Here is a 13,602-nt window from a genome sequence, read left to right on the forward strand (position 1 = left end):
GAACTAGTCGCGAGGGACACCCTCAATGCATAACATCCATAGGTAGACAGAAAGAGATGAGGATGTATAAAAATAAACCTCTATATAAAAAGTACGGCACAGTGCGTTAGAACAAAAAATAGAAACTTACACATTCATGCGAGGCGGTAGAGTCCGACTTTATACATATTCGTGACCCACCCAACGATTCGGGGTATATTATTAGTCCATGCCGCTCTGAAAGAAATTACAGTCCAACGTACGGAGTACATCCCAACCGGATTCTCGAAAGACCAAAAATAGAAAGACTCGGAATTCAAAATGAGGGAAACGTAGTTGTCTGAAGCAGCCACTGAGAGTGAAAACCAGGGACACCAGAGAAGACCAGCTCAAAAAACTATCCAGAGAATAGTTGATTGATGGAAATGCTCAACTAGACAAAATAGCACCAGCCAAGGAGAGTTGAATGAAAACTAGAAAAGACAAGTGTGATAAGTTGGCCATTTAGCAAGATCGGGAAATATTTGAAGGTAAAGGTTATTGAGGTGAGGCAAGCACCTTGTCCAACCATAAAATTGGAAAAATATCAATGAAAAGGTGGAAAAGTGATATTGAAAATGTTACAAGTCGTTAGGGTTTTGTCATGGCAATAGATGTGTTTACCATCGCGTATGCTGAATGTCAGTGGTCCCCCTACCTAAGAAAGGAGCCAGACACTGTGCATCAAGTCTGGCCCTGATCATAGAGCTTCAATGATGGTTGCAGCCACATCGACATTGCACTTTTGTGTGGTGGTTCGGGGAACTGCTAGAGCTTTCAAAAGTGAACTCCACGTTTCATCTGTTCTTGCCGAGATTGAGCCAACTTATATCAGAACTAAGCTGAGCACGCGGAGTACGCTGCTCCGAAAACTTAGAGCCCTGGGACTCATGCGGCCACCGCGTTAGTGGACGCTCTTGTTCCCCGGATGATGCCACAAACGAATTCGAGTCATTTGGTTGGTAGAGACTCGCGGAGTAAGTACTGCTTGCCACTCGTTCTTCTTTGAAAGCACCAAACGGCATATTCGGGTCGCCATGTGGTAGGTAGGAACCGGACATGTTGATCCTATCATCTTGATCGTCATCTGAAGCGACGCTAATTGAATCGCCGCTAGATATTTTTGCGGTTAAACCATGCTGCGCGACGTGGGTTCCAAAATCCGGAGCATGTTCAGTACTAGGACTACCGGACGCTACTTTTCCTAATGGCTGTGGGTGTCCCACAGTTCCAATGCTTAAAGCTGGAACCTCGGCGGAAGCATGCGGCCATGAACTATCTCTGTAATCTGACTTGGATTCTTGGGATGAAACCGTCGACCGCACAGAATGATCGCTAGGCCTATTGGTGTGTTGGTTGGCTTGGAAATATTTGCTCCATCCTTCATCTGTGTGTCGATCCTGCCGCTGATTATCATCGAAAGGTCCCGTCATAGCCGGTTGGGACACGGCAGATAATCTTTCAGGTGAATTCGTTTCGACATTTCGTAATGGACTCCGGCCTTTCTCAGAAACCAGCTCATTGAACGCGGTAGGTGACTGTTTGGCAATGCTGCCATCCACCTGACCGGTCACTATGGCCCATGAGTCTGTCGATGGAACGGGGCCTCGTCCCATTGGTTGAACGTTGCGAGTCAAAGGTTCCATGCCTTGGTCCTGGAAATCAAAATTATCACCGTCGGTTGAACGATGTGTAGCATTTCCATTGTGTGAACACTTATTTCTGCGCTTTCTCCATCCAAGAAGTAGCAGGAGAATAATAAGAAGCGCCGCCAAACCCAAAAGGGCTCCGAGTGTCGCGCCAATTATGGTTAGAGTTCGTCTGCCGGAGTCATGGTTATTGTTCGACAGCACATCCGAAGACGTTTCCGAAGATGTTGGAGAAGATGATGCAGTCAACACCACCTGGGTCGACAGATCAAGAGTGCTGGATGGTGTGGGCGTGCTTGTTGACTCGACACTCGTGGTCGTACCGACAAAAAATTTGCTTGTGTCAACCCAGCGATTTCTTGATTGATCGAAAATTACTAGTGAATCTTGTTCGCTTCCCCCGGATATGACAACCAACCCATTTGCATCCTGAGCAAGCGAAAACCCACTACGAGTTGTCGTGGGAGCGAAAGTGTTATCATACGGAGGATACGTGTCAAGAGTAACGTCCCGTTTTTGGTTTTTGATAGCAGGTTTGCTTCTGGCGTTTGAGTTGTCCGCCCCAACTTGTTGACCAGGTGGAGCCGGGGTACCTCCTGGCATTAACATCGCATATTTAGTAACCAAGTTTGGGGAGATACCCATATCAAAGATTTCCAGGATTCTGCTCCCGTCAACACCAAAAACCATCGCACACTGCACACTGGGATCATCAGGCAGTGGATTTGGTAGGGCAGCGCCTGTGTCATGCCACCCTTCTGTAACGCTGAACGCAAATACTTTTGTATTCTGTGGGGAGCCACCGATCATAACTGCCTTATCCTCGCTCCAAGGTAATAACATCGGACGAAAGGCAGGGGGAACGTAAGAATTATAGGACTGCACATTATATGGGGGTGTGACGGAAATCACGAAAGACTGAGTTGAGGGGTTATTGTCTCCGACTTGCGAGCCTGCATATACGAGAAGAGAGGCAGAGGCATTGAGATAAATCGCGGCATGGTCTATACGATTCTGAACATCCTTTGTAACTGGAAAGATGGTTTCCCACTTTCGAGCCGCAAAGGAATACCGCTGGAGTCCAAGGTAGTCTGGAGAACTACTCTTCCCGCCAACAACGTAGAAACCGAGGTTGTTTGGATTGCCATCAACACTTCCCTTTACGCAGGTCGCGCCCTTCACAGGCTCGCCCATTGGAAGCTTCTTCCAACTAGAATTTCGCTTTAGCGGTAGAGACAGAAAAGCCTTGGGAGTATAGACATAGAGCGTATTATCGAAAATGATGGAGCAATGCCCTTCCAGGCGAACAGGGGGCTTTGGGAGCGACATCGCATTCGATGGTCCGTTGAACGACAATTGTAAGAGAAGTAATCCATGTAATCGCAGTGTACACACTGCAAGGAATAGGGATGCAGAGCCAAAAAGGACAGCAAAGCTACCAGAGCTATCGAGAAAAGGGATTGACGATGTTTGGGGTTCGAAACGCGTGGTCTAACGGATTTAATCGATAAGGAAAGGCAAAGGTCATTGCTTTTCTCCTCTGGGTTGCCAGTGGGAGGGAATCAGAAGAGGAACAATATCGGACAGCACCAGACTGCAATTTTTGATGGACGAATGTCACTTTTCTAAATGCTGTCATAAACGACGCCAGCACTGCGAGTTCAGGATATCCGAATTTTCGCAAACGGTTGTTTCGACCTCGAGCAAGAATGAGCTAAGAGAGCGGGATTTGGTATTCGAACGCGACCGATGTTTCCATTCTCAGTCCAGGAGAATCGCAATAGGTGATGGTGCCAAAAACGAAAAAGGCCGCATCAAGGCCTAGGCAGGAGATATTGGAAAGAATGAATACAACGAATGAACGGCAAAGGTTAGAGAAGCACAACTTTGAAGAGGGAAGAGAGCGAGGGGGCGGGAAGGGAGAGACGAATGAGGGCTGATTTCGGGGCTGACAAGGAGCCACCTGCGCTGAAACAACGGCGTGATTGTTTCCACACTAACCCCTTGACATGGTTCCGTTCAACCAGAGGCGGAGCATGCACATCTTAATTATTAATTCCTTTGGCTGGGTTATACTCTATACATCCTCAGGTTTCCCTTTAATGTGGTGTATTCCTCGAGTTGATTAATTTAATTTCAAGAGTTCTGGGGGATAAGTTATGGAGACTTTTGAATTGTTGACTGGAATCAACATTTCAAACCAAGAGACCGCTAACAATTGCATCAAACATGTACCGAGCAGGGAAACAGGATATCTGCGGGAGTATTTCATTCGGAGACCCACGGGAAGAATCGCAATCTAATCTACATCTTCAAATATGGAGCCATTGTTTGAGTATATGGAACCATCATGGCGTGGTTCCGAGACATATTCTGATGCTGCAACACATATGCATACCCTAGAAACGCGACACGCCATGGCTAACAAAAAAGAATATCTCTGATTCTCATCCCTCTTTGACACCCCTGCAACACGCAATTTATCCAAGAGCAGCACACATGCCAACAATAATGGATAGGTATGATAACCCCGGTGGTGTGTACCTTGTTGTACAGAACCCCTCAACGCACAGTTTTAGCCACTACTTACTTTCACTAAGGGGGACCGGGACCGGTTTCGAGATTTATATCTGCTTTGTCCGGTTTTCTTACTTGAAGCCCTCGAAGGGTCGGCATACAACGGATTCCCCAAAACGCTTGGAGGGAATTTTGGATAAGCACACAGTGTAAGCGAGTATGGTTCTTGTTTTATGAGTACCTATGAGATGTTTCCTTGCTCCTGCTTCCATTGGTACGCTTTTTGCAAGAGTTTGGACAGATTTGCTGTGGACTCATCGTCGGCAGGGAAAACGTAGTCCATGTATTCCTCGTAACGATCCTCTTCTAGTTTGCGTCGCTTCTTGACTTTGCGCGGCATTTGCTTCTCAATATTTGTGATATCTGTTGGTGTACCGTGGGTTTGCTCGAAGGATTTCCATGCATTTAGCAATGCCACTCTCTGCAAATACTGAGTTAGGATCAGTTTACAAAAGACCATAAAGCTAGTGGGAAACATACATCTTCTTTTAGATCTTTTTCCTTCATAACCTTATGTGCCCGTTCGAATATCTTCCTAGCCCGGGATTTGGCTTCTTCACTGACGGGCTTCTCTTCATCTTCATCATCTTCGTTTTCAGGAATGTTGATTTCAAACCGCGCGTAATTGATCCAGACTTTGACGTGGTCAGTCTTTTCAAGCAACCGCTCATACAGACTTCGAGTGCGGTCATATTCTCCTTCATATTCCTCGAAATCTATATATGCCTTCCATAATAATTCTGGCATATCCAATGACGGCTGGCTTATCCCGAGCTCGTATATCGCGCGTGCGCGTTCAAGGTCGTCTAATCCCCGTTCTAATTCCGCGAACTTGATCCATGCCTGTGTTTGAGAGGGATTCCACTCGATCTGCTTTTCAAAAAGTGTCCGGCATCGTACAAATTCAAAGAGCTGTCGCTCTAAATCGATATAGCCCCTGAATAGCTTATCTTTTGGACAAGCCCCTAGGGCATGCCCGAGTGTTCTCCTCGCAGCCCGAAGGTCCATTTGCCTGATCTCAAATTGAGCCTTCAATAGCCAAACTTTGGCAAAAGTAAACTTTTTATGAGGAATTAATTTCAAGCATTCCTGATATATTTGACGGGCCCTTCCAAAATCGTGATTTTCCATTTCTTCCCAGAGAGCGTAGAATATCCACAAATAGATATACCGACGCCAGTGACGTTTCTCCTGGGATGGTGGAATTTGAGCTATAGCTCGCTCATAAACATCTCTAACTCGTTCAACATTTCCAGAAGCTTCTTCGAGTCGAATGTAATCAAACCAGGCATCATAGTTTTTGGGATTTTCCTTGACTTGCTCCTCATACTGAACTCTTCTTTTCGAAAGAATCACGTCCTCAACACCTTCCTGGTCACCATATTGTTTTTCAAAGGTGGTGTATGCCTTGTGTAAAACAGCGGATTTTGAACGTGGAAGCCTATCAAGAGCATACTTATATATGGCTCTCGCGCGCTCATGCTCCTTCAATTTCGTTTCATACCGAGCATAGGCGATAAAGAGTCTCTCGTCCATGAAGTCATCACCCAGCGTCTCAATAGCCAGCCCAAATACTTCTCTCACTAGGCCACAGGTTCCATTTTCTTCTTCAAAACGGGCCCACTTGATCCAATTTTTAGGCTCGGGGTGCACGGCTGTGAATCGTTCAAAGATGGCTCGAGCTCGGTCAAATTCATTGTATCGCTTTTCGAGTTTGATGTATGCGCTCCATGCGCCTTCATCAGGTTCCCACGACATCCATCGTTCAAAAACTTGCCGAGCACCCGCAATGTTACCCAACATTTCTTCCATATATACGTATTTGTACCATAGTTTATCCACTCGAGGTAGAATAGTCACCGCGCGGTCGAGAAGGTTTCTTGCATGGTTAATGTTTCGTGACTTCATTTCCGCTTCAATATATCGAATCCATAAAACAACGGACGTGGAATCAACGTCCAATGCTCTCTCAAATATCGACCGGGCCCTGAAAAACTCCTTTTGTTCCAGTTCCCATTGAGCATAGCGCATCCAGTTGTTCATGTTAATCCTGTTTCTTCTCACATAATCTTCAAATTCCCTCCTTTTCCTGTGTTGATATTCATGGAGTTCTTCAAGGTCAGCAAACCGCTGCGTAGGTGCTTGAAGACCTGGTTCCTGGCGGTCAACAGCTTCACGAAGGAGCTGCTCTGCTGAAATCTGCTGCGGCGCTGGGGCCTTATTTTTGACCCGCGGTGGGCCCCGCGACGAGTCCATATTGACCAGATAATTTCAAAAGTTCACCCTCAAATATGTTGAAATTCGCTGAATACCTATTAATCGAGATTCCTGAAGTGCCTGGACAGCTTGACATTCAACAAGTCGTGAGAGTTTGGCTGGTCACTAACTAGCTTATGTAACTGACTACCTAGGCACGAACTAACTAGTTAACTAGTTAACTGCCAAGTATGTAGAAAGTTCACTAGCAACCTAACCCGATACGGAGTAGGTTGTTGCGAAAGAGAGTGTAGTCACATGATCTCCGTTGGATGAGGCGGAAGCTCCAAAAATTGAACCTGCTTTTGGAAATACTAGTCGAAGAACTCATTGCAAGGCCTATCACTTTGTCGAATGATACCATCTTGACATTATGGCAACTTTGGCAGATGAGCTACTAAACGATTTCGAGGAGTCGGACTCGGAAATCGAGGCGAAAGAAGAATGGTTACATGCCGACTCCTCAGAAGCGGCGGGCGAGCCGCCCTTCAAAGGGTCGACGATGGGCATAGAGGACGATGGGGACAAGGAGCTGCATGATAATACTATCATGACAGACACATCAATTGTGAATAATGCCTTGGCTGAAGAAGGAGAAGAGCATGAAGACGCAAAAGCCTCTGTTGAAAAAATGCAATTCACTGGAATTAGTGACGTACGGAGTATTGCACGATTGATGAAAACATTGCAACCTATTTTAGAGGTAAGTATTGAGTTATCCACCCTGTTAGTCTTCTTAAAAACTCACTAGCTCACATATGGCAGCGAGAAGACATGCTAACGATGCCCATTGGACTCCCAGAAAATCTCCTATTACCAGTCCTTACCGTCGGAGCCGCAACCGATGTCTACCGGCTCCATCGAAGATAATCCAGAGTATTATCTTCTTACAGAATCGAATTCCCTCTCCACATCCATCGACAATGAGATTATATTAGTCCATAAATTCATTAGGGATCATTACTCTACCAGGTTTCCAGAGCTTGAAACCCTAATCACCAACCCTTTAGACTACGCAAAGACAGTTGCCATATTGAGGAATGGTCCGCTAAATGATATAAAGTCACTGGCTTCTTCGACAGATAACTTGGTTGGAGCGACTTTGAGATCTGTCCTGGATGGTCCTCTGCTGATGGTAGTAGCGGTGGAAGGAACAACCACGCGGGGAAGGGAGTTGTCTAGCTCAGAGCTTCAAATTGTCCTGGACGCATGTGAGATGATGCTGTCGCTTGACAAAGCCAAATCAGTTCTTACCGACTATGTCCAATCACGGATGAATATTTTTGCCCCGAATCTAACCGCTCTTATTGGCTCTCTTACTGCTGCACAACTCCTCAACTATGCTGGAGGTCTCACTGGCTTAGCCAAGATGCCATCATGCAATATCCCACCGTTAGGTTCGAAGAAGCAGACTCAGGCTGGGTTTGCTACTAACGTTGGAGTTAGACACCAAGGCTTCTTATTCCATTCACCTATTATCCAAGGTATTCCAAATGATTTGAAACGCCAGGCAATGCGGATAGTGTCAGCAAAAGTGGTCCTCGCGGCCCGTGTTGATAGAGTGCATAGCAGTCGAGATGGCTCAACAGGGGAAGAATTAAAGCAGGCTTGTCTTGAACGCCTCGAGAAACTGGCAGAACCGCCTCCGAATAAGGGAACTCGGGCACTACCCGCACCTGACGATAAACCTTCTAGGAAGCGTGGTGGACGCAGAGCGCGGAAAGCAAAAGAAGCCACGGCCATGACGGAGTTGCGGAAAGCTCAGAATCGCTTAGCATTTGGCAAAGAAGAAAAGGAAGTCGGCTACGGTACTGGAGAAGGTACCAAGGGTCTGGGTATGCTTGGTCAGGAGAATTTGGGACGAATTCGCGCCGCCCAAATTGATCAAAGAACCAAAGCCAAACTCAGCAAATCAAATAAAGGATGGGGTGCTACATCAGCGGTGGGCGGAACTGTATCGTCGCTGCGCGGCTTCGGGCAGGGGGCTGGCAATGCATCTGTATTGCGTAGCCAGGGACTACGCACTGCAGGAGTAGGACCGTCTGTGGGGTCAGGAACAGCGAGCACAATTGCTTTCACCCCAGTCCAAGGTTTGGAACTGGTGGACCCGAAGGCACAAGCCGAACTTAACAGAAAGCGCAAGGCTGAAGAAGACAGGTGGTTTAAAAGTGGGACATTCACTCAAGTTGGTAGCCAAAGTTCTGAAAACGGAGGCTTTAAAGTCCCGCAATTACCACCACTTAAAAAAACGAACACTGTCAACAGTAAAATGGCACCACCACCACCACCACTTAAAAGATGAGAATAGTTTGAATATCTTTTCTATGGTTGAAGTTTTGGCATTGTAAGTCAGCGCAGTGAAATCTGTGCAGGTAAAATTAAAACTTTCATATAACTTCATTCTGTTCAAACCACCAAAATGGTCAATGGGGTTTACATCGGTATCTGCTCCCTGACTATGAAGTATACATGATCCCTTAGATATGCCTCACTTTCTGTTTACTACGACCTGAAGTTTTCCTTAGCCATAGTCAAAATATATGTGACTGTGTGTAGGTAATTCTTGCTCTGCATTTACATTTTACAGTAGGATTGATATTAACAAGACACAACAGCACATAATCCGGCAGCTGAAGCTAGCAGGGGGGAATGCTAGGGAAAACTCGAACTCAGATTATAATAACCCTACACGACTGGGGCTCTGGTGAGCAAGAAATTCACTTCCCGCACAATAGCAAATGCTCAGCTGCCCCCCCGATCAAGTAGAAACTGCTGCTATGCCACAAACCATAGCTTCTACCATACAAAGCAGAGTGTATTATTCAGCTGCCGCTAAATTAACTAAGCTTTGTGGCAGCCGGGCAATTCGATGTGCAGCAAAATAAAAGCTTACAGCACCCTCCATGCTTCATTCTCCCCATGGAAAGCAAGGAAATGGAAAGACGAAAAAATAAAATAACGTTGAATCCAATGCGACACCGGCAGGATTCGAACCTGCGCGCCCGAAGGCAATGCCTAGTTGCTGAGTCAAAGGGGTAGCAGGGCATCGCGTTAACCACTCCGCCACAGTGTCCTGATTAGTAATATCCATTATTTATTACTTGTTTATTATATTATCGATAACTATTAACATAATACACAAGCGAGCGAGCATCCAAGCGAGCAGCCAAATCACCGTATTCCAAACTAATTAGATTTTATTCAAATTATCTACACTCAACAACCCCTAATTGAATCAAATTAAATTAAACTAGGATTAGGACATCTTATTCTTGTATGCCCAAGTATATTGTATTAGAGATATTTGAATTTGGTGGCCGACTCGTTTGGGTGGCCGGGTCGTATGTGGGTTACGTTAGATCATTTAGATTACTCCGTAGAACCTGATGTATCCTTTACCCAGGTACGATAATTCAGGCAGGGTAGTGTCTGATCCAAACTCTCCATGGAAGAACTTAGATAAAGGAATTGTGACAAGAAGCAACTTTGATGCTATGAATTGAGGGAATCAAGCTGTTCTCTGTAAACCAGAAAAATCCATGTTGAGAGAGTGGAAAGCCGTAGTTATGTAAAAGAATTTGAAAGCTTCACTGAGCGCCGGAGCACGGAGTCCGCTTCAGCACGGAGTCCGGTGGATTCAGGAGCCAAGCCTGTGCGGAGTACAGAGTATTCCGGAACTCACTTTGTTAACAAGGTAGTGATTTGTATGAACGCTGTATGGACAGGTACTCCGTAACCACTCCGTACATAGTAACTAGTTAGTTAACTAAATACTCTCTGTGCCCCTCCAAACTGAAGAATTCTCCGAATCCCACAACTTTCAAATCTATCCACACACCCCCTCTGCAAACATCCTCACCTTTTGACATATTCGCAACTATCATCTATTTGCTTGCCTCCCCAAGTAGGTTTGCTAATTATTCTGCTTTGACTATATCAAATCATCACGCTCATTTTCCTCCTAACAGAGCTTGCTAGCCTTAACCCCACCAAAGACATTTCATCAATATGGCTGCTCCTGCCCACAAGTTCAAGGTCGCCGACATCGTATGTTCATACAATCCTTGATTTTGGTTTCCTCAAGTTCAGTAAGCTGAATGTTTTCTAGTCGTTGGCTGCCTTTGGGCGCCGCGAAATTGAGCTCGCGGAAATTGAAATGCCTGGTCTTATGGCTATCCGCCGAAAGTATGCTGAGGATCAGCCATTGAAAGGGGCTCGTATCGCTGGCTGTCTTCATATGAGTGAGTCTATATGCAGATAGTGAAGCCACAATTTTCTCCGCGCTGACTCGTGTCCCAAGCTATCCAAACTGCCGTTCTAATTGAAACCCTCAAAGCCCTTGGTGCTGAGGTCACTTGGTCAAGTTGTAACATTTTCTCCACTCAAGATCATGCAGCTGCCGCAATTGCTGCTTCAGGAACCCCAGTGTGCGTTATATTCCCGAGTTTACTTTGGCTGTCGGAGCGAATCTTACCTAACCGGCTGCAGATTCGCCTGGAAGGGAGAGACCGAGGAAGAATACGATTGGTGTATTGAACAACAACTCTTTGCATTTAAGGATGGGAAGAAACTCAACTTGATTCTTGATGATGGCGGTGATTTGACATCGCTAGTGCACAAGAAATACCCTGAGATGCTTAACGACTGCTACGGCTTGTCAGAAGAGACCACAACTGGTGTCCACCACCTCTATCGGATGTTAAAAAACAAAGAACTCCTGGTTCCAGCAATCAATGTGAATGACTCTGTGACAAAGTCAAAGTTCGATAACCTTTACGGTTGCAGAGAATCACTTATCGATGGCATCAAGCGCGCGACCGACGTCATGATTGCGGGTAAGATCGCCGTCGTCGCTGGATTTGGTGATGTTGGCAAGGGATGTGCTCAGGCACTCCACAGCATGGGTGCCCGGGTCATTGTCACCGAAATTGACCCCATCAACGCGTTGCAGGCTGCAGTCGCTGGCTATGAAGTCACAACAATGGAAGAGGCCGCCCCACTGGGCCAAATCTTTGTCACGACCACCGGCTGTCGCGATATTTTGACCGGATCTCACTTTGAAGTGATGAAGAACGATGCAATTGTCTGCAGTAAGTAGATCAAACTAGCCCTATAGATTACATTCTAATCCCTTTAGATATTGGACATTTCGATATTGAAATTGACGTTGCTTGGCTTAAGGCCAATGCCAAATCCGTTCAAAACATTAAACCCCAGGTTGACCGCTTCCTCATGCCTTCTGGTCGACACATCATCCTCCTTGCAGAGGGCAGACTGGTTAATCTCGGCTGTGCCACTGGACATTCTTCTTTCGTGATGTCTTGCTCCTTTTCTAATCAGGTTCTGGCCCAAATCATGCTTTACAAGTCTGAAGATCCCGAGTTTGGCAAGAAGCACGTCGAGTTCGGCGTGACTGGTAAGCGTGAAGTCGGCGTTTACGTGCTTCCAAAAATTCTCGATGAGCAAGTCGCGTTGCTCCACCTTGAACATGTCAACGCCAAGTTGTCAAAACTTACTCCAAAACAGGCAGAATACCTGGGATTAGATATGGAGGGTCCGTTCAAGAGCGAAATGTAAGTTTTCCTACTTTCCTACTAGCCTCGACCCTTGCGAGTAAAGGCGTTTCGTGCTCATTGAGGTCCCACAGCTACCGATATTGATCGCATTGGCTTAACCCGATATCGGCTCAACTATCTCGCACCACGCGAGAATTTTCAACATGAGGCTACGATGTTATGAACCAGAAGGATGGCTCTTCTGTTGGTCATAGATTTGAACTGTCACAAAAAGCGGATTGTCCTTCAACGGCAAAATCATGGGATGTTACGAAGATCATTGGGGGGGGTCGGGGTTCAAGTTCTGGCCGGGGTGTATTGAATCTTGGGCTTTGTTGAAAACCTGTTTCATTATTGATAAAAGCCACATTTCTCAGATGGGTCATTATCCATTGATAATTCATAAATATATTGTGAGCCAAAGCATTCAGGTGTAGTCACTCCGTACACATCTCATAATCCCTGTTTATGTCTGGAGAACAAACATTGCCAGGATTGAACAGCCAAGCAGCTCTTTTTAAACCAAGTACTCTGACGCGAGTAAGATACAGCGAGTGTAGTTAGGTTCTCCCAAGGCTCAACCCTCAAGGATGCGATACACTGCAGGAACATCTCGTCCACTACTTGTAGCTAGATCTGTAGTTCTGAGGTGTATTGTGATCTAAGAGTCCGATTTGACTTCAATTCTCTCCGAGAATAGTGGCTATGCGGTGTTTTTGGCCGAATGTGAGATCTCCGAGTCAGGCATTTTCATACGTTTCAAGTTTCCATCCAGTTCACTTCCCTTTGGCTATTCAAGACTTCTATTCAAAAAGTAATTGGGTACCTTGTGAGGATAAGAGCAGAGCTGTATGTCAGCGAGGAGGTATCACTAGCAGAGAGGCAGAATAGGCGACACATCCACAGAACCAACATCTATTGCTGGGATGCACAAGTCTACAGCGATAATGGAACCATATCTTCTCCCTTGACCTAGACACTGGAGATAACAATTAGCGGGTGTTTTGAAAAGAGGATATACATTGAAATTCAAGGTATTGAAATGGATCATGGAATCAGATCAAGTGTAGGAAAATTTGTCAACCTGCAATTTCACACGCCAGAGCAGGAAATTGTCAGTATTGCAGAATTCTTTTGTTCATCATTGAAGGTAGACTGAAGTACGGAATAGAGCCCCAAAGAACTTACATTGCGTTTGGAAGAAGCTGAAGCTGACGCGAGAATTTACGTAGCCAAACAAATTCATGCCTTCAAAAAGACCAACCTGGATTCGAAATGTTTGTCTGGTCGAACTTGGCTAGGTCACGTGCAAGTTGTTCCGGCGCGTCGGAAGTACCATGGACTGCGTTGCCTGATTCCTGAACCGGGTACGGAGTACGAAGTACTTGTATGTACAGTATATGCGGTGTACATACATACATACATACATACATACTCTGTACGGAGTACTCCGTACTCCATATTGGATCCTAAATTCGCCTGTATAGTGTGTACTCTGTACTATGTTTGCTTTTTGTTTTTACCTTTTTGCTATGGTAATTAATGGA

The 13,602-nt window shown here is 45.8% G+C and overlaps 4 protein-coding genes and 1 non-coding gene across 5 annotated transcripts; 2 read left to right on the top strand and 3 right to left on the bottom strand.

Annotated features, from left to right (window-relative positions):
- Positions 1–43: 43 nt before the first annotated feature.
- On the bottom strand, positions 44–3,800 carry CIMG_10308 (uncharacterized protein). Its single transcript, XM_001239285.2, has one exon. It carries the CDS (start codon positions 2,994–2,996, stop codon positions 816–818), a length of 2,181 nt encoding a protein of 726 aa, XP_001239286.1. The 5' UTR covers positions 2,997–3,800; the 3' UTR covers positions 44–815.
- Positions 3,801–4,425: 625 nt separating this feature from the next.
- On the bottom strand, positions 4,426–6,582 carry CIMG_10309 (pre-mRNA-splicing factor CLF1; the record flags this gene model as incomplete). The annotated part of the gene is made up of 2 exons (XM_001239286.2): positions 4,725–6,582; positions 4,426–4,665 (listed from the first exon to the last, which is right to left on the bottom strand). Exons 1-2 carry the CDS (start codon positions 6,498–6,500, stop codon positions 4,426–4,428), a joined length of 2,016 nt encoding a protein of 671 aa, XP_001239287.1. The 5' UTR covers positions 6,501–6,582.
- Positions 6,583–6,833: 251 nt separating this feature from the next.
- CIMG_10310 (pre-mRNA splicing factor) lies at positions 6,834–8,899 on the top strand. Its single transcript, XM_001239287.2, has 2 exons — positions 6,834–7,203; positions 7,303–8,899. Exons 1-2 carry the CDS (start codon positions 6,874–6,876, stop codon positions 8,800–8,802), a joined length of 1,830 nt encoding a protein of 609 aa, XP_001239288.1. The 5' UTR covers positions 6,834–6,873; the 3' UTR covers positions 8,803–8,899.
- A 574-nt stretch (positions 8,900–9,473) lies between these two features.
- CIMG_15097 lies at positions 9,474–9,573 on the bottom strand. Its single transcript has one exon. It is a non-coding gene; the product is annotated as a tRNA-Ser (tRNA).
- Positions 9,574–10,379: 806 nt separating this feature from the next.
- On the top strand, positions 10,380–12,494 carry CIMG_10311 (adenosylhomocysteinase). Its single transcript, XM_001239288.2, has 6 exons — positions 10,380–10,547; positions 10,609–10,741; positions 10,801–10,927; positions 10,989–11,590; positions 11,638–12,073; positions 12,148–12,494. Exons 1-6 carry the CDS (start codon positions 10,509–10,511, stop codon positions 12,158–12,160), a joined length of 1,350 nt encoding a protein of 449 aa, XP_001239289.1. The 5' UTR covers positions 10,380–10,508; the 3' UTR covers positions 12,161–12,494.
- Positions 12,495–13,602: the final 1,108 nt, after the last annotated feature.

Source organism: Coccidioides immitis (genome assembly GCF_000149335.2).
Source record: "Coccidioides immitis RS genomic scaffold supercont3.5, whole genome shotgun sequence".
NCBI lineage: Eukaryota > Fungi > Ascomycota > Eurotiomycetes > Onygenales > Onygenaceae > Coccidioides > Coccidioides immitis.

Excerpts from the sequence above, each read along its gene's own strand:
- CIMG_10308 (XM_001239285.2), bottom strand. The coding sequence starts at position 2,996 with ATGTCGCTCCCAAAGCCCCCTGTTCGCCTGGAAGGGCATTGCTCCATC.
- CIMG_10310 (XM_001239287.2), top strand. The coding sequence starts at position 6,874 with ATGGCAACTTTGGCAGATGAGCTACTAAACGATTTCGAGGAGTCGGAC. Across the intron at positions 7,204-7,302 it reads CATTGCAACCTATTTTAGAG|AAAATCTCCTATTACCAGTC; the intron begins GTAAGTATTGAG and ends TTGGACTCCCAG.
- CIMG_10311 (XM_001239288.2), top strand. The coding sequence starts at position 10,509 with ATGGCTGCTCCTGCCCACAAGTTCAAGGTCGCCGACATC. Across the intron at positions 10,548-10,608 it reads AGTTCAAGGTCGCCGACATC|TCGTTGGCTGCCTTTGGGCG; the intron begins GTATGTTCATAC and ends AATGTTTTCTAG. Across the intron at positions 10,742-10,800 it reads CGCTGGCTGTCTTCATATGA|CTATCCAAACTGCCGTTCTA; the intron begins GTGAGTCTATAT and ends TCGTGTCCCAAG.